Source organism: Pholis gunnellus, assembly GCF_910591455.1.
Source record: "Pholis gunnellus genome assembly, chromosome: 8".
NCBI classification, from domain to species: domain Eukaryota; kingdom Metazoa; phylum Chordata; class Actinopteri; order Perciformes; family Pholidae; genus Pholis; species Pholis gunnellus.
This window is the reverse complement of record NC_136534.1, coordinates 18394410-18419681: the sequence shown is the minus strand read 5'-3', so window position 1 is coordinate 18419681 and position 25272 is coordinate 18394410. Positions and strand designations below refer to the sequence as shown.

The 25272-nt window shown below is 43.4% G+C and overlaps 2 protein-coding genes across 3 annotated transcripts; both read right to left on the bottom strand.

Moving 5' to 3' along the window:
- Nucleotides 1-7382: 7382 nt before the first annotated feature.
- mdc1 (mediator of DNA damage checkpoint 1) lies at nucleotides 7383-17634 on the bottom strand. 2 transcript variants are annotated; one of them, XM_079164877.1, is made up of 11 exons: nucleotides 17438-17634; nucleotides 16718-17314; nucleotides 16555-16633; nucleotides 15402-16402; nucleotides 14331-14393; nucleotides 11165-14208; nucleotides 10518-10658; nucleotides 9708-9890; nucleotides 9457-9582; nucleotides 8712-8822; nucleotides 7383-8585 (listed from the first exon to the last, which is right to left on the bottom strand). In XM_079164877.1, exons 1-11 carry the CDS (start codon nucleotides 17571-17573, stop codon nucleotides 8382-8384), a joined length of 5685 nt encoding a protein of 1894 aa, XP_079021003.1. In that variant the 5' UTR covers nucleotides 17574-17634; the 3' UTR covers nucleotides 7383-8381. The 2 variants fall into 2 exon arrangements, with proteins under 2 accessions (XP_079021003.1, XP_079021004.1); XM_079164878.1 differs by having other exon boundaries at nucleotides 10518-10655.
- A 2240-nt stretch (nucleotides 17635-19874) lies between these two features.
- Nucleotides 19875-24273, bottom strand: tubb5 (tubulin, beta 5). The gene is made up of 5 exons (XM_079164879.1): nucleotides 24170-24273; nucleotides 21586-21694; nucleotides 21230-21340; nucleotides 20891-21135; nucleotides 19875-20772 (listed from the first exon to the last, which is right to left on the bottom strand). Exons 1-5 carry the CDS (start codon nucleotides 24224-24226, stop codon nucleotides 19960-19962), a joined length of 1335 nt encoding a protein of 444 aa, XP_079021005.1. The 5' UTR covers nucleotides 24227-24273; the 3' UTR covers nucleotides 19875-19959.
- Between the last annotated feature and the right edge of the window lie 999 nt (nucleotides 24274-25272).

Genomic DNA, 25272 nt, shown 5'->3' with positions numbered 1-25272 from the left:
GCAACTTGTAACGCTCTGAGGACAAACAGGATGTGTAACTGAGAGGTTTATTTGGCTGCTGACTGCATGATTAAAGCAGGAGAAAAGACAGCGCCTACACTACCAGGACTCTGACTCCAGATTAGATATGAGAGGCTTATACTTCATCCTGGTGTTGAGGTTGTCATCCAGTAGTGAAGTGTTTTAGATACTCTACTTGAATAAAAGTAACTATACTCCAATGTCAACACACTCCAATATGAGTAAAAGTCCAGCATTGAGAGAGCATTAAAGTATTTTCAGTAAAATGTACTTTTTAAGAATCAAAAGTATACAATGCAGAAAACAGCCCCCTCTGAGTGTTATAGTATTAAATATCATCTAAATGTATCAATAAATGTGTGCATTAATGTGTAAGTAGCATAATAGTTTAGTTTATTAACTGGATCCCCATTAGCTGTCGTCTTAGCGGCCGCTAATCCTCCTGGGGTCCACAACCATAATACTGTGGGTAGTTTCATTATATTGCGTCATACTTCATAAAATCGTCATATGTTTTGTAAGTAAAAACTACAAAATAACAATTAATTTAGCTGTTAAATAAATGTAGTGTACTTGAGTACACGTATGAAGTTACATTCCACCACTGAAGCCACACATTTATTAGACATGCTGCCATTTTAAACTAGAGCTGATTAGTGTATTAGTCCATTGATAATTAAAAACTCTACTAAAATGCTGATTTTGGATTAAAATGATATGTTGCTGGTCTGTATTGTATTGACAGTGCATGTATATTTGTATTAATGGATATAAACACTCATTCTTGATGACATCATCAATTTAGTTTCAAAGATGAGGTCATCCAAAAGCAACCGGTACTAAAATTTATTAGAATTTTATGAATTTGAGTCTTCCATCACATTTTAAATTAGAGCTTTGAATTGAAATTCCAGGTCTGCCTGTGAGAGTGAAACATGTCAGTTGAGGCTATGCATTCCTCATGTAATATACGCTCATTTTATCCCGTACCTCGGACTATAAGCGTCAGCCGTCTGATGTCCTCTGGCTTCTCTAGATTCTTCACGGTGTACACGCCCTCGTCTCCCTCGCCCACAGATTCTATATTGAGGTGGCTGAGCTGGCGGTTGAGGTTGGCCCGACTGTGGACCACGGTGCCGCCCCGCATCAGGAACACATCTGCCGACCGCGGAACAGACCTGTTCCGAAACGTGACCTCCAAATTGAGTGAGGGCAGCATGATGAGGAAATCCTCCCCGTGGAACAAGGTCATGGAGTCCCCATCAACTGGATATTATGATGGACAAGGAACGATGGAGGAGTTGACAAACGAAAGTTCGTGAATTTATAATTGATGAATGACACACTTAGAAATGTACGCACTGGTACACTAAGTCTTACCTTTCACAGGCGCAGAAAGAGCTGCCAAATACAAATCAAAACAGATATTATGACTTTTTTATCATCAGTTAAATTAAATACAGTGTCTGAGTCCTTTTATTCTCTATTAAAATACAGCAGTTTTTCTCACATGCTCTTCTGGATTACTTCACTGCTGTCTATTATCCAGCACATTCAAACTGAAATTAAACTATTTAATAAAACAGTGTACCCTGAGCAATTCATACAGTGTTTTATGATCAGACATTAGTGGAAAAACACGCTATTTCCAGGTCACTACTAGAGGGAACAGCATCACACATGTTTCTTAACATACCTGTGGTGAGCAGGAAGCTGAATGCGATCACACTGACCGTCGCCATCCTGACTGATTGTTTTGTGCCTAGAAAGGGAAAAGGAAGATGTGTGTGCGTGTGTTAAAAGAGAGTCGCTTATTCACAGTGAAACTGGTGTCTGACATCATTCCTGGATCAACCTTTGATGAAGCATTCACTGAGGCACAAACAGTGAACTTCACACTTATGTAGAAAATTTAAAGTGTGCTTCTTGGTTTAATGTTTTTGCTTTAGATTCTTCGGAAGCAGGCATTTGCTTTTAACTGGAAGGGGCATTTTGTCTTTGTACTAGATTTGGAATATTGTTCATTTAATCATTGGCTGAAAATATAATCACAACCCTCTGGTTCAAATTATACATGCAGGTCACAATCAAATTGTACTCAATGGTTCTTTGAATCTAGGATGATCATATGATGATATTGGACTGCCATATAACCACAAACACTCACACACACCATCCCGACAGCTGTAATAGGTTTACTGTCAAGAGAAAAACGGTAAAATCAGTAATAGAAAAGCGACTGCAGCCAATAAAGAATACATTGACACATTATTCTGAAGAGCTTCCTCATTCATCAGTGTCACTGGCAGTATTCTGTATAAAATATTCCTCACAGTATAAATCTCTTTGCTGCAGTGACTCAAAAACCTCTTTTGCAGCATAGACTATAATGTTGCTCAATAAGGTCTTCAGGAGACATCCAGAACAGAAAGGGGGAACGTTCCAAAACATCATTTCCACATCATCATCTCCACAAGCAGGTTTTTTTTTTACAGAATCCTGATTAATTGCAGCCCTGAGTGGGATATTGATGATGTGAACGGCTCTCTTCTGCGCTCAGACATCCCAGGGAACACATCAAGGGGTTGGAGCAAAATAAACTTTCCTGCGGTTTTCATTTACAAAGCCCAGGAGGGGAGCAGGAGGACACACCTGCAGTGCTCACAGTCAAACAGTGCAGCGGCTGAACAGCATGCAGCCGGGGTTATCTATATGCCACAAAATTGTCCTTACTATGTGAAAGTATACAGCCTCATAATTAAATGAATATGCTTCATTATTCATACGTTGCCTTTCTTTTTGTCGTTTCCTGTATATGTTCCTTCAAGTGGATTGGATTAAGAAATCCATTAGGCTATCGAATCACACTAAAAATCGAAAAGAAAACCTCCCTGAAGAGAATCTTGCCGTCCCTGTAAATTCAATTTATCTGCCATAGCCTGGAGGTTATTTTTGGACTTCAGACAATAAAAAAAAAAACAGCCCACGGTGAGACTTTTGTTGAGAAAACTAATGACAGTGTCATGATAACGTAATAGCCGACTTGAACTCAATTTAAAACCGGGGTCATGAGTAGTTTTATGAGTCAAAGTTAATGTTGTTAAAAGGCCTTAACAAATGGCATTTATGTCCTAAAGAGGCCCTTCCCTTTAAGTGTATGTGCATGTTTACCAGGGACACCTGGCTGTGGATCACTGGCATGGATTGTCTATTGATTATGTGCCTGATTTTAAACACAGAATAATGAATGAATCTTGAGATATTTAAAATCATTGGGTTTGAGTGACGACTCGGTTGAGTTCCCAACAGGAAATGTCCAGAACGAGAAGCGCTGCAGCGAGAACACATTTCCTACACCTCATTATGACGGTTTTGGAGAAGAAACGTGATTAATTGCAACACTGAGGGGGGTTACGGTGATGGGAACTGCCTTCTGCTACACTGAGGCGTCTGAGGCAACACATCGAGAGAGTTTGTGCAAAAGAAAGTTTGTGCAAAAGAGATTTTGCTGCGGTTTTCATTTACATAGCCCAGGAGGGGACTTGGAGGGAACACCTGCAGTGCTCACAGTCTCACTTTGCAGCAGCTAATAAACATGCAGGAAAGTTTAAAGTGTCTCATTTCAACACAGGAGACATCATGAGACATCCCATTTCCTGCTGGATATGACGAAGCATTTAGCCATCTTCACACTGTGTATAAGTCTATGTTTGCACTTGCTGTGTGTCTGTCTTTGTGCATGCTTAATCTGAACATATTTCAAAAGAGCAGCAGCAGAGAGGACATTTTCTCTCATTGTTTAGTGGAAACAATTTACCATTTCACTGCGTTCTAATCTGACAAACAAAGTTGCTGATTCACAGAAGGCCTCATACACCCTTTTGCACTATGTCTGCTACATCTGCACACCACACTTCGCACAAGGCTCAAAAGCCCACTGATTTTATTGTATTTGAAACAAAATATGGCAAACAAACCTTTTGGTGTCCTTTGCAACAGTCATCTGTGTAACTCAAATTACACTGTAATTGTATTACTTCAGTCCCCCTCATTGTTTCGGGAACTGTTTTGCTTTCTTCTCTGGGTTGAATCATCGACTGAACATTTCTTCCAGCTCTGAATCTGACTGTTGACCCCTGTAGCCATTCACATTTAATTAATGCAGCAATCTGAGATGTAGGTTGGCTCTGAAGAAGGAGAGAAGTGAACCGTGTCCATCTGTTTGTCACAGCAGTAGGCACCGCAGCCAATCTGGTGTTTCTACACAAGATCTGTGATTCAAAAGAGCTAAAAGCCTCTCCTTCATTTCTGTGTGATTTTGGGCATTTGAGGCCAGAGCTAAGACTACGAGGGCCGCCTCACTGAGCACAAACATGCAAGCACATGAAAACACATGCAATAAGCTATATTATAACTGGCTTATTCACACACTGCCCTCTGGGCTGTAAACCATGGACACAGACGAGTATGCCATCTGCTATCTTTCCATGACTTTCCCTCATTTCATTTAGCTTCACTCAGTCTTAATTTGACCATACTTGACTCTCACTTCAGTCACCATTCTCACATCTCAAAGTGTTGCTTTCTGCCACCATTACGACCTTGTCCAAGTCTCCCTCTCCTCTTCCGCTGCCTGCCTTAACTTCTTCTCGGTGCCGATCTCGGGGCATCTCTCTCATTTCCTCTTTTTCTCTCTGGATCTCTCTCTCTATTTTGTCATGTCTCTTTCATCCTCTCCTCCTCCTTATATTATATAATCCAAGCCAGTGCATCCCACTCTGAAATCAAAGCCTGTGCCTGTGTCCAAACTCCCTACTTACTGGAAGGACAGACAGGTCTTTGTACGCAAGGTTTAAAGAGGCGGAAAGGCCTTCAATGACTGCAGATGTGGGGACCCTACAAAGCCACCTCTGTGTCTTTACCCTTCATCATTTCTCTTTCCTTTTTCTTTGCACAAGTGATGAGGAGAAACAGCTCTACGTGACGATGAGGAGGCATGCTAGAAGTGAGCTCAAACACACATTTACAGGCACACAGATGCACATACTGCACCCTCCTCTAACGGCAGTAGACATTTATAAATTATGAGGCATCAAAAGCGGGGGGGGGGGGGGGCTGCACCCAGAGACACATGTGGAAAATGGCAGGAAGTTTACTTCAAGTGCACCACTTTCAAACAAATATGGAGTTTCCTTTTGCTGACATGATTATCCCAAATATCCAAACTGGTACCCTCTGCATCACTACAACATACATCACATTTCAGATCAGCACAGCAGAAAGAAATGATGCGGGGAGAAATCTCGTTGACAAAATCAAAACATGTAATTTCTAAAGTTTATCTTGGAGAGAGAGCCTGCAGCGGCTGGCAGCCTATTTTCCTCCGAAGCCGGCTGCAGTGAACTAAAGGCAAAGACAGGTTTCTACCATATTGCTTACACCTGTCAGATTCAGTGGACATGAGGGAGGAGCGGGGAGAGGGGTGGTGGAGCTGTGTACAGCATTGACAAATACACAAGAGGACAAGAGCACAGAAGATGTAGAATAGAATGTGTTAAAAGATGAGATTATCATAGAGCCATTGCTCTCGTGTGCTTCGGCCTCCATGCGGCTCTGGCCACAGTCTGAGCAGCGCACTGCAGGCAGAGGCATCACAGCCTTCAGGCTGGAGCATCCTCTCAGATAATGGATGCTGTTAAGCTTTTAAGTGTTGAATGTGCAGAACATATCAACTACTGACCATAAAACTTCCTTAAATTAAGAGAAGGCAGCCTTAGGAGAAGAATATAAGACTATAAAATAGAATAATTAGGCTAATTTTCCTGTGATGATAATAATGGTTGTCATGATAATAAAAGTTAAATTTTTTCTTCTATGTTTAAGCTCGACTAATGACTGGCATAGACTTAACCTGTATGTTTTAATGTAAGCTGTTTGCATAAACGGTTACGTGACATCATCCTACAAAACGAACATGCATTATATTGAATCTCACCGGGAGGCTGGAAAATGAAATGGAATTAACCTAAAATATCCAATGATGGCGAAGCCGGATCCATCCCGGGACCGTTCAGCCAGTCTACACGGTGACGGGATGAACGTCTATATATGTATATATAAACATTTCATCATTGACAATATAATGTGTAGTTGGTGATAAACCTCACAGATTCAGGTCTGGCCACTCACCTCTGGGCCGGGATAGCCGATAAGCGCATCAACCAAAAAACCTGCAGAATTTAACCCGTCACACACCAGTCAGATTTAGGCAACACATCCGCACATGCATGTTGTGGGAGGAAAACCGCCGCTCTGCAGCTCTCCTACCTTTAACGGGCCGGTCGCAGCAGCGGTGCAGTAGGGGGAGATGTCGGGATGATTTCAGAGGTGGAAATCTGTGTGAACGTTGCCGGTTTTCTCCCTCGTCGTCTCCCTCCCTTCCAACCTCGCCCCCCTGAAGAGCAGCACTTCACGACTCGGGCTCAACATTTGGAAGGTGTTCAGAATATGTCGGGCTCTCTCTCTCTCTCTCTCTCTCTCTCTCTCTCTCGGAGACACTCGACTCGTGTCGGTAAACACCGGCCACCCTTCGCCCCCCTGACAGACACCTATGGTCATCTGACAGTGAGGCGGGGGTTTATTCCACGAGATGTTCCACAGGCAAAGCCTCAGAGGATGCTGATTCAGCAGAAAGCTATGCGTCAATAAAAAAAAAAAATGAAGCCCAGACATATATGGCCAAAGAGGATGATGATGTGATCGGATTAGATTTGTTTAAAATACATGGATGCCTTGCTTCCCATAACATCATTTCTTTTACAGATGTTCCAGAAACAAGAGCATTGTGGTCGATTGGCTTGAAAAATAAAATGTCATGGAATTTAGCCAATAAGATACCAGAAATAAAATACTAAAATCTGCACATTTCAACCAAAAGTCTTAACTTTTTTTCACCGTTCAATCTTAAAATATGAACGCTTCAGATACATTGGAAGATTCTCATTTGTTCAGTACAGCCCACTCATCAAGAGCTCTTGAAAAACAAAAACGAATGGGCCTCTGTGATCCTCACGCTATAGACTTCAGAGGAACTCTGACATTTTAAATTAGACGGATAGAGATCCTGTTGATGAGTCCCAGCTCTCAGGGTGCAGACTGTGAAACTAAGGCTTGAAAGTTCATTCTTGACCTTGGAAATGGTCGACTTACTTCATGTTTCTGACGCTTTTAACCAAATCTTCTGAGCGACACATCAAAGCCTAAACAATACAGGTACAAGGCTGCATAATTAAATACCAAAATATGTAGATTAAGTAAATAAATACACGTATAAACTTAACATAGACAAGATTTAATGGTTTTATTGGTGATAACAGACGTCATGATTTTATATTTGGTAGTTCTAAAAACAAACTTAGTTACAAGCTAGTGAGTCAGACTTTAAAACATCAGTTAAAGTTAAATTATAATATTTAAGGTGGATCAGGAAAGAAACCAAATGAGAGTGCTGTATCCTGGTCTTTTTTAACATAAGGACATGTATACATAAACACATAGATAAATGTACGGCCTTAAGATATTGATGTAGAACCAGCATCAGCATCATGCAGGTGCCTATATATGGTGTCTCATCCCTGGACGTAATCGGATGAAGCCTTGATGGAGTAGGTGGTGGTGGTTAATGGAGTAAGAGGAAAACGACACACTAGTATAAGTTCATGATTACCTCGTGTATAAAAAGGCACTGTGCACTTATCGGGACAGGAAACAAGCTTCTTTTCTTTTTTTCCCCATCCACTGGCCACCGTAGCTGATGTTTTTCAAAACAACACCCAAACATGATTATATAACTCCCGCTTCATAGCTGCCAAACCCGCTGATTGAGTCGAAGCACTTAGCACGCTTAGAAAGGTAGCAGCAATTCCCTATAGCAGTGTTAATTCCTGCTCTCTGCTTCTTATCGTACAAAGAGAGAGAGGAGGGGGGGGGGGGTGAGAGGTGAGACATGAGGAGGACGGTTGATGGGTAATTACTTCCCACCAGGCATAGCAGCAACATCGCTTTAGAAACTTTAAAACCTAAAAAATGTTTCACATCTACAAGGCAAAGGGTACAATTGTAAGAACAACTTACTCAGACAGATTTGGTAAGTTTCCTAAATTACGCCCATGCTACATCCACAATATGTTACAATGCATTCTGTGTCTTTCATACAGATGAGCAGCTGGCTCACTAGTGTCTCTAGCAGTCTCTGATTGGAAATGGAATCTATGTGTGATGGAAAAACTCCACTGCAGATTTCCTACACGCAAACAATGTTTGTTTTTTTGGTTTTTTTAATTCAGTGTACCCTCGTGGTGCTAAGTCTTCTTCCTGCTCCTTCCCTTGCCTGCGGCAGGCTGCAGAGCGTTTGCAGGGGCAGAGAGTTTGTGCGTCTGAAGGTCAAGTTTCTGCTGAAGGATCCCTGTGAGAATGAACTCAGCGGTGACCACCGGGTGAGATTCAGAGAGAGCCGGGCCACAGAGCGGCCAGTCCTCCTCACAGGAAACCACTACAATCTGAGGCTGAGACGAGAGGGGAGTAATAAAGGATCACAGACATGTCGGATGATAAGATATATAGACAGACCATCACAAAATAATGTTCATTTACTGCATGTGAGGCCTGAGGGGGAAAAGTTTGACCGGTACCTTGTGAGAGGAGGGCATCTTAGGAAGGAAGGTCGCTCCACTGCAGGAGATGATGTCTTTCATGTGAACTGGCTCTGGTTTCACTGACTTGGTAACATGGATCTCATAGCCCTAAGAGAAAGAGGAAAAAGTAGACAAGAGATGCAGTATATGACATGTGTCTCTGCGAGAACGCCTCCACAAATCAATAGAAGGCTCTCAGGAATGGAATTTGGTATTTTGTGTGTTTCCCTGCCACAATTCTAGCCAGTATCAGCTTGTTATGTGGTATCAAAGTATCTCTGATACGGATCTGAACAGTGCAGGGTGGAAAGTGTAACAGAAATGGAAACATTACTGCCTGCTTCCCTCTGTGAAGTGCCCATAAAACATCATCGGCACATTAACTATGAATGTCAAATTACTGTCCACAAGCCAAAGTGTAATGGTGAACAATCATCACTGTGCTCATAAAAAGATTTTCGTTGTTTCATGTTTATGTTCAACTACAAGGAGGCTGAGATGAAAGCAATGCTTGGTGGTAATAAAAAAAAAAAAAATGGATTTCAGATCTTTCATAGGCTGAAGATGATTGTGACACGTTCATGTCTGGATGGCACTATGACTCACTATTCCTCACTGTCATTATTATCCACCAACCGTGTGCCATCTGCCAAGGGAAATGCCACAATGACACTCTTGTCAACCGCTCACTCAGAGAGAAAAAAAAGCACAGAAATAGATGGCATGACTGTGTTAAGAGTACCTGTAAGAGAGGCTGACTGCTGGCGATCCTCAGAGACTCCTGCAAGCAGAAATCTAACTTCTTTTCCTGTTCTGGATCCTTCACAATAAACGCATTAGGAGGCAGGAAGCTCCCAGCCTTACCACTCTGAAACACAGGGAGAGGGGAGAAAGACAACAAGCGCAGTGAGTGTCTATGCGTGTGTAGTATTTGTGAATATACTTCTGAAAACTGGCCCCAGACTAGTTTGAACTGCTAATATGGAAACTAACCTTTTCCAGCCAGTGTGTGGTGACAATGGGGACTCCTTTAGCCACCGCACACAGGAACTTGACGGTCCTGCGCACCTTATCAGTCACCAGACAGTTCATGTCTGCCACTCCTTTAGCCATGCTGCCTCCCAAACGAGCCAACACTCTCTGCCCTTCTTCGTCCACCACACCTGTGAACAGCACCTGAGAGAGGGACAGACACACAGTGTTGTTCGGAGGTCTAAAGCCACGTTAGCTCGCATGAATCTTACTGAACAGATTTCTGCTAATCTGTCATCCTGGGAAGCTTACATTTTGAGAAACAAATCTCACTCTGGTTCCTGTAAAGTTCACAAAGCTCAGCCTCATGTCGTCATACATTGATGCATTTTGTGTCATTTGGTTGGTTCAAATTAAATGATCACTCCTGATGGATAACAGAAGAACGTGCTTAGAGGAGAGTCATGTTTTGTTTTTGGTGATACTTAAGCTCAAAAGCAACGACCTATTTGCACAGACAAACCAAAACTAACTTAAATTCTGTAAAGTTTGACTGAATCGCTATAATCGTCATTGGTGTCAATGCATCCTAAAACAAAAAGTGAATGTATGAAACCTTTATTGCCCCCTAGGAGAAACTGATTTTCACAAAAAACATTAAAGAATATCAAGAAAATGTCAAAAAAACATATATAACACCATGTTATATTAACAGCTTCATAAAAACAATATCAGCATAGCATAATGTGTCATTACAGTCAAATTTCCCTCTTCTGCATCATTTTGACAATCTGACAAATATGACCAAATGTGTACAAAGACATAGAAAACCTTGTAGGCCTGTCCGGCAGCTTGTGACTGTCCACCGGCTGCCGGGGAAGCAGAGGAGGAGCGCGGGGTCTTTGCCACAGGTGGGGAGTCGGCAAGAGCCCGTCGCTTCCGGGATACACCGCTGGTCGGAGTCTGGGGCTGCTAAAAGGAAGAGGGGTGGGGGAGGGGAGGGGAGGGGAGGGGGAGACAAGGTTAAACAACAGGCAAGGACAAGCGTGCAACATACAGGGAGGATGATGGATGAGCACGTGTGACGTTAAGAAAGCAAAAGATCATGAAAACATAGGAGTAGAAAGTGACTGTGAGACCACTAAACCACTTAATTCATTAGTGTGTTAATGGAGATGCAGAGCAGGTCAAACTACTCTTGTTGCTGAGAGAGTCCCTGATGTTGATTGCAGTACATTATGATGGTTGGAAAGGCTGAGTCACGGAGAGAAATGCACCAGGGCCCTCAGCCAAGGTAAAAGCCTTCCTTTTCCCTATTTCAAGGACAGAAGTTCCTGGACACTAATTATATACTACTCAGCTTTCCATTCGGTCTGATTTATGCTTCAGCCTTAACGTATTTTTGTCTCACTCAAAACGACAACTTCTGACACCTTAAAATGTCCAATGCATGTTTAGAATGTAAGTAATCAAGTCACCTCTGATGCCTCCACATGTGGATCCTGGTCAACAGATGTTCCACTTTCTTCCTGCTTCTCTTTCTTCAGTTTCTGGACCACTGATGTCCGGCCTCTGCTTCTCCTATCAACGGTCCCCTCCTCCATTTTCTCACTCTCTTCTTTCACCTCTGATTCAGCAGGGGAATCCTTTGCACCCTTCTTAGCTTGAGCGCTGGAAGCCCTACCTTTTCTCTTAACCTGGACACGACTCTCATCTTTTGTTTCACCTTTCGCTGCCTCCGTTGTTTGGGCTTTCTCCTTCGTTTTGGATATTTTGGAGCTACTGCTGGAATCCTCTTCCGTATTTGCCTCCAACTCTCTTTTTATTTCTTTTCTTTCCTCTTCAGCCTCCTCTTCATCACTGACTGCAGGAGCTACTGGTGTCTCCACTGTCTCACTCTTTACAGCTTTTTGGCCTCTGCCCCTGACATTCCTTTTAAGCAGAGGTGATTCTTCACTGGCACAGTCCTGACTTGAAGAGGATTTCTCATCTCCAGCAGCAGGTTTAGAGCCATTTGCATTAGCTCGCTGTCGCCCTCTAGTGGTACCAGCCTGCTGACAATCTGCCTTCTCTGGTTCATCCTCATGGGGAACCTCATTAGAGGATTCCTCTTCTGTCCTGCCTTTCCTGCCTCTGGTTGTAGGTTTGGGAGTGACATTCTGGCCACTCTGACTATTGATAGGAGGGATGGAGTGTGACTCTATTTTCCTCCCTCTTCCTCGCTGCCTGCCTCCTCTTCCTCTGCTCTGAGAGCTCACACTGCAGCTGGAAATCTCAGAGTTGGACCTCGAAAGGACTCCCTGAGGAGAACTGTCCTGTTGTGTTGGCTCTGCCGCTACAGTCCTCCTTCTGTTGCTGCTTCTGGCGATGGCTGCCTGCGGCGGCTCACTGGTCCTCTTCGCTCCCCTGCCTCGGCCTCGGCCTCGGCCCCTGCTCCCCGGGGTGTTCACACTTGAAGCAGACCTCTCTGAGCTGACAGAGTTGGAAGAGTTGGAGCGAGATCGGGTTCTCCTTGCTGGGACATCATCATTGGCTGGTATGGTGGAGTCTTGTTGCGGCTCTGTTCTCCTGGCTGCTCTGCGACCTCTTGCGGGTGTTTTGGGGTTGTTTTCTTCTTTGTCGGTTTCTTGTTGCTCTTTTGTTTGTCTTTCTTTGGCCTCATGTTCTTCTTCTTGTTCCTTCCTCTCCCTGTCAAGTTTTTCTTCTCGTTCCCTATTTGCTGTCTTCAATCTCTCCTTTTCTTTCTCTTCTCTCTCCTTCTCTTTTCTTTCTGCCTTTTCACGCTCTAATCTCTCTTTTTCTTTCTCTCTTTCCTTTTCTATTCTCTCCTTCTCTTCTCTTTCTGCCTTTTCATGCTCTAATCTCTCTTTTTCTTTCTCTCTTTCCTTTTCTATTCTCTCCTTCTCTTCTCTTTCTGCCTTTTCACGCTCTAATCTCTCTTCTTCTTCCTTCTCCTTTCTTTCCCTCTCCAATCGTTCTTCTTTTTCCTTTTGCACCTTATCAGCTCTTTTCTTTTCATCTTCCTCCTTTCTTTCCCTCTCTATTCGCTCTTTTTCCGCTCTCTCTTGCTCAAGTCTTAAGCTTTCTGCATTTTCAGCCTGCACTCTTTCTTGCTCTTCTTTATCTTTTCTTTCCCTTTCTAATTTGTCTTGTTCTTCCCTCGCTTCTTTTTTCCCTCTAGCTTGTTTAGCCTGCTCTACCTTCTCCTCTTCCTCACTCTCCTCAGGCCTGGATTTTCCTCTTCTTCCTCTAGGAGTTGGCAAAGCCTTCATCTTCCCTCTCGTCTGTCTCTTGGGAGGTTCAGGACACTCTGTCTGCTCCTCCTCCTCCTCTCTTAATCTTGCCCTTGTCCGTCTTCTACCTCCAATAGGTGTGCCACTGGTTCCAGCTTCAGCTTGTTTTCCTTCCCCCCCCCGAGGCTGTCGGACAGTTTTAGTTTCTACAGTGGAGGCCTGAGAATTTGTGAGCGATTGTGTGTCCTCTTCTTGAATTGGCTTTGACTTTGCTCTTCTTTTTCGTGGACCTGGAATTGAGTCCTCATCCTCCTCTTCTCTGTCTTCACCCACGACCACGGGCTGGGTTTCAACAGCAGAGACTTCAGAACTAGTGAGGGGCTGTGTCTCCTCCTCTTCAAGTTGCAGTGCCTTTGCACTCCTTTTTCGTGGACCTGAAATCAACTCCTCTTCATCACTTTCTCCATCTTCACCTGTAGCCATTGGCTGAGCTTCAACAGTAGAGAGCTCAGAGATTGTGAGCGTTTGTGTCAGCTCCTCTTCACGCTGCAGTGGCTTTGCTTTCCTTTTTCGTGGAATCAAGTCCTCATCATCACTTTCCTCAACCTCACTTACATGCATGGGCTGAGTTTCAGCCACAGAAAGAGCGTCACTGAGGGGCCTCTTCTGGGGTTGAGCTGCCTCCACATGTTCTTCCAAACTGTCCTCCTCCTCCTCCTCCTCCTCCTCCTCCTCCTCTTCAAGGGCAAACATTGGTAGTGTTTCAGCCATGGCAAGAGTAGATGATGTGGGAATGTAGAAAGGCTGAGTCTCAGCAATAGCAATGTTTTTTCTCTCATCTTCATCGGTTTCAACCTCTGAATCACTATCGGGCTCTGAAATATACTCCTGTGTTGCTTCCAGGTCAAAATCTACCCGGCCTTCTTTTGCAGACATTACTGAACATCTGGTAGGGTTCTCATCCTCTCCAGAGGCCTGCAGCTTTGAATCATTCTGAGAGGAAGATCTGTCTGCATATGCTTGGGTATCGTCCAGATTCACACCCTCCACCACGGAGACAAAAGCTTGGGTGTTCGCCTCCAGGTGGCTGCTGTCAGACAATCGCAGCTGGAGAGACCCTCCTCTAATGGACTGTTTGAGAGAAGCCTGGGTGGGGTCCTTGTTGTGGTCCTCTGGAGGGTTGCCCTGGCAGTCTCTGGTCTGAAGAATGAAGGACTGGGTCTCCGCCACAACACACAAGTCGTCCTCCAGGCTGTCTGAGCAGGAAGACAATGCTATAGGTCTTGCACCTGGGAGACAAAGAAGACAAAATAAAGAAGTGTGTGCACGGTTAAAAGTAATGCTTTACCTCTGATGTACCCATCGGTTTATAAACAGACACAAAGTTATGTGTCAAAAGTAATTTACTCACATCTAAATGGAGCTGATGAGGGAATCAGGAAAGCCTGAGTCTCCATTTCTTCCAGTTCTCCTTCTGGTATCATCCAAGCATGAAAATAACAAATTAAATGTATAATAAAGGGCAATTTAAACAGCCTTATATTTTACATTAAAATGCCAAACAAAGTATACAGTGGATCAAGGAATCCATGATTCGTCTCCAAATTGAGAAAAGGAGGTCCACTTTAAATGGATCACTGAAAAATTAGGAAAGAAATCTAAGTTCCTGTTATTGACTATTTAGAGAATCTATCCTTTCCAACATGTCTTGATTGCTAAACTGACTTTCTATTTTGAGTGCAAAAACTATTTTTCTTGTACTATATAATTATTTTGGTTGATTGACAGTGTTTAAGTTGTATTCATTTTTTCCACATGTGGCAAGTTGTGATATAAAGAACCCTCTTGCTAAATGAAAGGCTTGTTCCGTCTATAAAATGTATGGAAAGTCGTTATTTCTTGTTTTTACTTATTATGGCGAGTCTTTCATTGTGTAACTGTAATTTATTTGATTTGTCATTGTTTGTACTGTCGCTACTGTTTTGTGGTATTGTGTTGAATTAGTAAATTAAGTGTATTATAAAAGCTAAACAAATGCGAAAAGTTTTGTCTAAATACTTCCACTAAACAGCAAAAATACAACTAAATGAATATGTAATATATTCTAGAGCAGCAACAATTAGTCGATCAAGAGAAAATCAACAGGCAACCATTTTGATAATCGCTTAATTTTTTCAGTCATGTTTCAAGGAAACATTTCCTGTTTCCGGCTTCTTCACCGTGAGGATTTGATGCTTTTCTTTGTAAACTGAATATCTTTTGGGGTTTGGACTGTTGGTTGAACAAAACAAGCAGACAGAATACGTCACCTTTGGCTGTGGGTAAATATTGTCGGAATTATTCCCTATTTTCTGTCATTTTTATAAACCAAACAATAAATCGAGAAAGTGATCCGCAAATGAAACAATACTGAACACCATCTACAGCTGCAGCCTACATTCCCTCCATTAAGTTCGTATTTGAAGACTGATGGACTGATTACCTGACACCTGTACAGGAGTAGAGCATTTCTGCTGAAGGGGAACCAGCAACCCAGGTGTGTTTTCTCTGCGCAGGCTGGGAATCTGGTTCTCCCCTGCCTCTCCAAAATCCCCCTCCTTATCTTCCACATCTGTGTGACTGTGCACTCTGAGGTCGGCCGGACTGACCCCATCCCCAGCAGGGGGCACGCTGGATTCATCGACATCGGTGTCTGCATCAGAATCGGACCGAGGAGCTTCCGACGTGGTACCAGGATCGACACACAAGGTTGAGACGACAACAGGTATGAGCAGAGGAGAATCGTCTTCCACGTCCGTGTCGCTGTCAGACAGAACAGCCAAATCGGCTCCTGCATCTGCAGTGGTGACGGACTCTGTGGGAGTTTCATCTATTATAGGGCATGAATTATTTGTTCCACATTGCTTTTCTTCTTCCTCATCAATATCTGTGTCACTGTCCATAGTGATGCCTTCTGGCTGAATGACCGAAATAACATGAGGAGGTTTAGTGTGGTCAGCAGAGGAAGGCACAGATTTGGGAACTTCGTGCGAGTCGTCCGCATCGACATCTGTATCACTGTCCATGTGAAACTGGTCTGTGTCTGGTGGCTGATCAGCTTGTTGGTTTGTGTTCATGGTCAGTGGGCCTGCAGACGCCACCCTCTCCTCCTCTCCCTCCACATCAGTGTCACTGTCCATGTCAAATACAGGGATCGCGTCTGTGAAGACTGCTGGTGGAGACACGAGCAATTCATCCTCTCCAGTAAGACTGACATTGCTTTCCTGTTTGTCTGGCACATGTTGTTCACTTTCCTTAGGCTTTCTCTCTTCCAGCGCTGCTCTTTCTTCCTCCTCTTCACTGTCGTCCACGATTGCAAGTGTCTTTTTGTTCTTCAGCTGCAGTTGCCCCACCTCTAGGTCTGGCTCCTCCTTACTGAAGCTGACATGTCTGTGAGGCCTATTTTTAGAGGAGGAGGACGGTGTGATGGGACTTTCATCCTCACTGGAAAACAATGTGACCAGCATTATAATTCAGAGGAGAAAAGAATTAACTGTTTCAATGCACATACTTACAGGGATTTGTAATGTCTGTGTTGCATGTTAATATGTTATGAATGTACATATTTAACCCAAGATAAGATGTTGCTAATATACCTTTCAGGGATGATTTTGCTCGTGGGACTCAGGAATGTTGAACAGGTGGGACCTGATTTAGGGGAGTCAGAATCGGACACTGCAAAAAAATTACAAAGATGTAAAACCTCAGATACAAAAAGACAGGGCTTCATTTCTATAAGTACTAACATCATTCATATACCTCGAGCCTTGCGCCTTCTGTTTCCTCTTTTCTCGTCTGAGTCGGAGTCCGATTCTGGGACCAGGGTCCCCTGTGGCTGGGTTGGAGTTTGCTCAAAGGACAGGCAACTGGTTCTGACAGGAGTCTTCCTTGTGTCCTGCTGATCAGGTAATGACGCCCTAGCCTTTGTACCCCCATTGACACATTTCTTGCTGCCTGTGCTTGAGTCACCTCCCTTTTCTCCCGAGGCATCTGGCAACCTGCCGCTTACCCCTGAATTTCTGCTAACAGTGGTCATCGTATCCCCTTTAGAGGAGACTGCGTCTGTAGTGCAGCTGACATACTGACATGGGATGTCTGCCACCACCAAACTGTCACGTTCACTGAGGGCATAGCGTACATTAGGAGTCAGCTTTAAGTGGCCCTTGCGGGTCCCATTCATGCTCCCTAGGTCCCAAATCAAAGCCTCTATGTCCACTTCACTGCGACGACCTCTTCTCCTGTAGACAGAGATGCAGATGGTGGCATGCTGCTTGGATATCGAGGGTGCCGGGAAGGGCAGGGTGCAGGTGTTGGGGTCACGGCCCAACACATTATCTCCCAAAAAGAGGGGCAACTCTGGGTGACAGAGAACGTCCATCAGAAGAAATACATAGACAAGACCTGTTTATGCAAATGTAGACAGACTGTGCATATATCAACAAAGCGTTGGTGTAATAACAGCAGTCGTAAGCCACTCACCGGTCTCAGGGATGTGTTCATTTTTTAAGATGCACAGTTTAGCCAGTGGTCGTCCCCTCTTGTTTACATTCTCCTCTTTGTTGTCTTCCTCATCTGACTCCAGGATTGAGTCACTGATCAATTGAGTGGCATCCATTCCTCACACGGGGTAAGGCAGGACGACTGCTGGGCCACAACGTAAAGGCAGATAGATGGCTATGAAGGCTGTAATGTTGACGTTTAATTCCACCAACCGTAGCTTCAACTGGCCTTGAAAGCACAAACAGTTCATAGATATTAACAGGCAACTTCATGCAGCTACCGTTAGCCTGAATAGCTAATTGATCTCTTTGGCTATACTTTCCTAATGTATTCTTGCTACTCTTTGGCTATACTTTCCTAATGTATTCTTGCTAACTTCCAATTTGAAGCATAAATCAACGCTGATTCAACTTATATTGAACGTGTATGAACATGTTTGTCAATGCAGCATCACATCACAGCAAACCCGCTTCCGGTCAGCATAAAAACAAAACTACACAAAGACGTTAAACGCTAGTTGGCGTAAATCAGACGTCAACATCATAACCTCGTGTTATAGGAAACCTAAAAATCCATTGTGTAATTAACGCCACGTCTTTATCTTTAACAAAAAACATTGCAATATAAAGTAACTATCAGGGCAATTAACCTAACGTTACCTTGAAACTATGCAGGAAGTTAACCGTTAAGAGATTAAACGAGGGGCTTGACCGTTGAACACCCAACTGCATCGCAACATTATACAAATGAGCTCGTATGTAAATTTGCACTGTGGGTGTGTATTACAAGATTGTCTTCACATATTAAGAAAGGGGTTGTAACCTCATGCCTACCTTCACGCGCTTTTCTCAGTGGAGATACAACAAATGCAAATAACAACATGCACATCCTGAAGGAATAAACCACGCCCACAAGAGGCGTCTCAACCGCAAGGGATTGGACAGTATATCATTCACCCACTCTGGAATCTGTTGCTATTGGTCAGTTAAACCCAGTCCAACTTTAAAAGACTCTGATTGGTTCAACATTTCCCGCAAACGCGTCTCTTAAAGGGGCAGCCACACACCCTGGTCTAAACAATGAACTGGTTCCACAGTCTGCATAACTTACACAACTTTTGGGAAATGTTCTGATAGATAGTTAGAAACATTTACAATTTTACATTATCCAGTTGCTTAGGCCTACTTCTTTGTTTTAGTTTGCTGTCAGTTACAGGTGGTCCAAAGAGATTCTATTTTTTAGTACAGTTCAGGTGTAGCTTCATTTTCTATTTTCATATACTTTGTACAAGGCAGAACTACTGCTCTGCATTCCTAAAACCCATTTTTATATGACATTCTTTAAATATATGCAGTATTAAAGCACAACCCCCTTGACGGGGGCCTTGAGGTAGGTGCTGCTGTATTACAAACAGTAAGATGCTGTCTTGAGTCCCTGAGTTAAAGGTAGTTTAAGACCATTAATATTTCAGTTTGGTGCTTATACTTTGCATACATTACCATACAGTAACCTTGGGGCCTTTGTGGGAGGAATATGGGCAAAGCAGCTATGTTTTGCCCTGGGGCCCCGTTGTAGGTTGAGCCAGGCATGCTTTGGGCATCAGCAACAGTTGAAAGTCTTATATTTATATGAAATAAAAAAGTTACTACTTCTCCACCTCCACTCTCTCCACAGGAATTTGAATGCAAAGCCTTACAAGAAACTACAAACACATAAAATAGTTTTTACTTGTTTAGTTGTAAAAAAAGTATTTACGTATTCCAAATTATGTATGCAACATTGTTGCTTGATCTAAGTATGTGGAACTGCACTTTTGAAGTTTTGTATTAAGTTCTTCTAAATGCTGCCGGGGTGCAATGAACACGTGTTGTTAGATTCGACTCATAGTTGTGGGAATGTGGTTTGGCGCAGAGAAAGAAATTGGTCGGACTATCGTCTTGCAAACTGGTCATATGCCACACAGCGTTCCGGAGTAGCAAATTCTCTTACACCTCATTAAATACTCCAGTAATATTATATTGGACCTACTGCATGTCAGCACTGATAATTCCTGTTTACGTAACTGTTTTATAGCTAAATACTCATGGAACAAACATTAAACCTTCTTATCCATGCATAACAAAATTGAATGACGCAGCTTTTTTTCATAGCAGCAGGAAACAGCACATGACTGCACATCAGTATCCTCTACTGCACAAACTGCTGACCTCAACAGCATTAACATTCATCCATCTCTGGAAATCTGCCTCAATATTCAATCCTTTACATTTGTACACAGCTTTGAAATGTGATTGAGATATGAAGGCTGAGTTGTAGTTGATGTTTTATCAAACAAATATGAACAATTGTACGCATTAATGAAATGCAAACACATTTTCATTTGACAACTTTATTTGCAGTGAACCACAAGGGATATCTATGCTAAAGTTTAATTCTAGCAATGCTTCAGACACTATGTTTATCATTTTGCCATTGATGTAATGACTTTCCCATTTTTATCTTCAGGCGTCATCTTCAGCCTCCTCCTCAAATTCACCCTCTTCCTCAGCAGTGGCATCCTGGTACTGCTGGTACTCCGACACCAGATCATTCATGTTGCTCTCTGCTTCAGTGAACTCCATCTCATCCATACCTTCGCCTGTGTACCAATGCAAGAAGGCCTTCCGGCGGAACATGGCTGTGAACTGCTCTGAGATACGCTTGAACAGCTCCTGGATGGCTGTGCTGTTGCCAATGAAAGTGACGGCCATCTTGAGGCCACGGGGTGGAATGTCACAGACGGCGGTCTTCACATTGTTGGGGATCCATTCGACGAAGTAACTGCTGTTCTTGTTCTGGACGTTCAGCATCTGCTCGTCGACCTCCTTCATGGACATGCGCCCACGGAACACGGCGGCGACGGTCAGGTAGCGGCCGTGACGTGGGTCGCATGCAGCCATCATGTTCTTGGCATCGAACACCTGCTGGGTGAGCTCGGGCACTGTGAGGGCTCTGTACTGCTGGCTGCCTCTGCTGGTCAGGGGGGCGAAGCCAGGCATGAAGAAGTGCAAACGGGGGAAAGGCACCATGTTGACAGCCAGTTTGCGAAGATCAGCGTTGAGCTGACCGGGGAAACGCAGGCAGGTGGTGACCCCGCTCATGGTGGCGGACACAAGGTGGTTAAGGTCTCCGTAGGTGGGTGTGGTGAGTTTCAGAGTACGGAAGCAAATGTCATACAGCGCCTCGTTGTCAATACAGTAGGTTTCATCTGTGTTTTCTACAAGCTGGTGGACTGAGAGGGTGGCATTGTAGGGCTCAACCACTGTGTCCGAAACCTGAGGACAGAAAACACGCAGAATCGTTCTTCAGTCTCATGATCTTAAGGGAGAAAATCCCAAGATTAACTCAAATGAAAACCCCAAATTCTTATGCTCTAATGCAAGACTACGTTACCTTGGGGGAGGGCACCACACTGAAGGTGTTCATGATACGGTCGGGGTACTCCTCGCGGATCTTGCTGATGAGCAGGGTTCCCATGCCGGACCCAGTTCCTCCACCAAGAGAGTGGGTGAGCTGGAAGCCCTGCAAGCAGTCACAGCTCTCTGCCTCTTTGCGGACCACATCTAGGACTGAGTCCACCAACTCAGCTCCCTCTGTGTAGTGACCCTTGGCCCAGTTGTTTCCAGCACCGCTCTGACCTGGAGGAGAAGGAGGGACATACAGGTGAGCCATTCTTCATAAAAAAGGCTCAAGTCATTCAGCATCATGAGAAAAATGATTTATTTCACCCACCAAACACAAAATTGTCAGGTCTGAAGATCTGCCCAAAGGGTCCGGACCTCACAGAGTCCATGGTGCCCGGCTCCAAGTCCACCAGAATGGCCCGAGGGACATATTTGCCTCCTTCACGAGAGAGAGAGAGAGAGAGAGAGAGAGTGAGAGAGAGAGAGAGAGAGAGAGAGAAAACATACCAATTCAATAATGCAGAAAAACACATTTTTAAATGTTACACAGAATATTTAATGTGACAAAATCCACGCTCGACAGCAGACATGAGTGTGTAACAACATGTCTTAAGTTATAATTCAGAATGAAATAGCAAAGCTGAGCATGTGTTCACATAACATACTCCATAGATATGAACTTACCGGTGGCCTCATTGTAGTAGACACTGATCCTGTCCAGCTGCAGGTCACTGTCTCCGTTGTAAGTCCCTGTGGGATCGATGCCATGCTCATCGCTGATGACTTCCCAGAACTGCGGACACAAAATGGAAGGTAACACTTGACAGTTGCTTCCAAAGAAAGTACACACATGCACATCAGCAATGTGGTTTATTGGACCAGGGACTTTAAAAGAGGAAAACAGCAGTGGGTTTGCATTTTTGGATTCTGTTAAAAAACAACAGGAATTTTCCTCCTTTCACCAAGCCATATATTAACCCATTTAATACAATGCAGCTGTTCATATTTCCTGCTTTTTTTCCCCTGCTAAGTTATCGAGTGACGACTAAGCAGAATGCAATTCTTTCACGTGTAAAATGCAAAGGAGGGAGCACAAAGGGGCTACAGATCACTCCAGGGGCAACACTGCAAACAAACTCCATTTGCAGGCAGTCACACTACACTGGAGACACTGCTTGTCTTCAGATCTGTATTCATGTCTTGTTCACTCTTTAAAGACCACACTCACGCTGTGTATGCATTAAATCCCATTAGTAGGCGGGACTGCTGCATACACAGCCAGACATTTGCTTGCACATATTTTTGTGATACCTCCCAAATAAGGGCTTTATTCCTCATTTTCTGCAAACAGCAGCAGTAGGAGGATTTAGAGTAAGCTGGATAAGCGGGCTGTATTGCTGCTCAGTACTTAAGAGATTGGGATTCAGCTGTAGTCTGAGTATCATGACATTTAAATAAGACCACGTAAACCAAAAATGACCAAGTGACCTTAATATGAGGGAGATCACAGCGGGGTAAAGAGATCAAAGAGTTGAAAAAGAACGACCAAAAATACTGAGAAACTGACAGATATTTGACAGTGAGACAGTAGTTGGCTATCAATAAAGACTGAAAACATTCACAGTGAAAGAATGGGGACTATAAGCAGGAAGGCAATGCTACACCCTGACCTAATTCACCACAATGTAGCTCTTCAACAATTCTGTCAATCATATCCCCTGGACATCTGAGTCAATGAGTCCTGAAGGACTGGAAACAAATGTGGATCCTCACTGCCAGTTGTTATTTTAACACCATTGGACAATACAAAGACACAAGTTATGCCCCATGCTTTAGAAGGGGAGATGGATATACTGCAATAACTCCAATTGCATAAGCCTATAGACTATATAATGAAGTTTATATTTTGTGGTGCAACTGCTATACAAATTCAACAAAAGTATATATAATGGTTATATGTTGTGTTTCTTTCTACTAGCCATTCTTCATGAGGCATATCAGTTATGAACCCAATGACTTCACCCGCTGCGCATCAGCTGTTTCCTCCATTCCTCCCCCACCCTTCCCCTAATATGGCTAAGAGAGGAAAGAAACTGATTACACAGACAGGCCCTGCTTTACTGGACATCAAAATCTCTGTAAGCAGAGCATCACAACGATGAATCCTGGAATACATGGGCCATTGTTAGTGTGGTCTTTAAACTCTATTTGAACAGGGCAAGATTCCTGTATGTGTGTGTTTGAAAGATCCCATTCATATGCTCCCTGTAGCAAATGATTAGTTGTAAAACAAAAATAAGGTAATAAGACAGGGATAATAACGGGCCATGAAGACATGTACTGTATGACTGCTATTGTTACTGGGTGAGACTGCGTGGGTGATGTGAGGCAGACTGCAGGGCCCTATTAAGGAGACTATAGTGTCAAATGCATTCAAATTGAATACAAAATTGACAAAAGCAAGTATATGAGAGTATTTCCTTGCTAAAAGCGCTGATGATGTCTCTCATGAAATGCACTTCATCAGTCTATTTTAAAGGAACAACTCTTTCTCATCCAATTATCCATGCCACACCCTTTCCACAGCCCATCCTGCTCTCTCACCAGCTGAAGCAGCAGTCTGCATCAACCCGCAGGAGTAAAATATAATCAATATGGGCTATTGATCCATCAGCCTTTTGGGGGGGAAAAAATGATCCAGGCCTGCTATCCCAGCTCCCACTCATTGTCTGATATACCAGCCATATCTGTGTGTGCAAGATAAAGAACCCAGTGCTGAATACTCTGACTGAGGGGCTCAGACAAGTGAAGAATAAACAGGTTTTTTTTCTTTCTTTTCCCCAGACAATATCTTGAGGTCAGCTAAGTCCTCACCAGTCGAGACACAAGAGCCCCGTTATACCGTTATTTCTATGTGAGTAAGCACACCCACCTACCGGCTACCGCAGTGCTCAAGATCAGTGAAGTGAGAAAAGTGATGGAAAAAAAAAATTCAACAGTTATAAGTGATATTTTATGATTTGTGATTTAAATACATAATGCTATGTAATGTATGGACGGAATGTTTTTGTATTCATGCACAATGAGACAAAAGGAGTCCTTTGTCTTCTTACACAGACAAACAATCAGATACATGGGGACTTTAAAAAGCTCAATGGGTGTGTCTTGCATAATGAGCCGGTGGATTCTTTATTTATTTTTTTAACAGTGAGAGGAAACATTATGCTATAAAAGAATAAATATTCTATGAATAAATATGTTTTCTTACCTTGGCACCAATCTGGTTACCGCACTGGCCGGCCTGGATGTGAACGATTTCCCTCATAGCGGACGCAAAAGTTGTACAACGACGAGCAGACAAGTCACTTCGCAGGGACGAGGAGCCGACCCAAGACTAATGTGGAAGCGCAGGACAATGCATTTATAATGTTGGAGCGCTTCCAGAGCGGGAGTGGGCGTGGCTAGACCCAGACCCGGCTGATGCTGAACGCGGATTGGCTGAGAAAGCTGACCCGGAGCCGGGATGAGGAGGGGCGCTGCTGCAGATCAGGGTGTGGAAATAAGATATAGAGATTGAACAGCATTTTACCAGCTGCTCTACAGTAACAGCTGGTGACTGACATGTATTGCAGTTTTTTTTTGTTTTTTTTATTTCAGATTTCAAAGCTGGATAACCAATCAGCAGTTTTAAATCACTCTTACTGTAACACTCCCTGCAGAGTAGACAGATGGCAGACATTTCAGTTTCAAACCAGGGACAAGATGGGGTCAGCCAGCTCAAGCCCCTCTCCTCAGGGTCCTTTGTCTCACCACAAGGCCCATTTAGTAGCTGTTCTGGAGTATTTGTTGTTGTTGTTTATTATCATATCTCATTGATTAAGTTAAGAACGCTTTTGTCTGTCAAACTGTCAAATCAGAGTTTGAGGTCTCAGTCGGCCTGGAGTCATGTTCTTTTATTAAGGTCTGGGTAAGCACTGAATGTGAAGGCAAACCATGAAACTGTTGCGTTGCAGCTGCTTAATCGTCATGTCTGATGTGTTTGTATAAATGTTCTGTTATGTGAAACAGAGTATAGGCTACATCTTGTGACGCAGGACCCATTTCAGAAAGCAATGAAGTGAAATCAAATAAAATCTCCATCTGCAGTTGGAGTTCGACCAGTTGTCATGGAAATAAGATTTTCTTTTCTTTTTTTTGGCCACTTCAAAGATTGCTCATCCATTACGGCCTAAAAGCTCAAGATCATTTTTAGCTTTGGAAAGAGCAATTGAAAATAAACAATTTAGCCTCAAGGTCCAAGCTGTTCTGTCTCTATTTGGGGGTTTTGTGATTTTGTGAGCTGACACGGTCTTATAATAAAGTTTGTTGGAC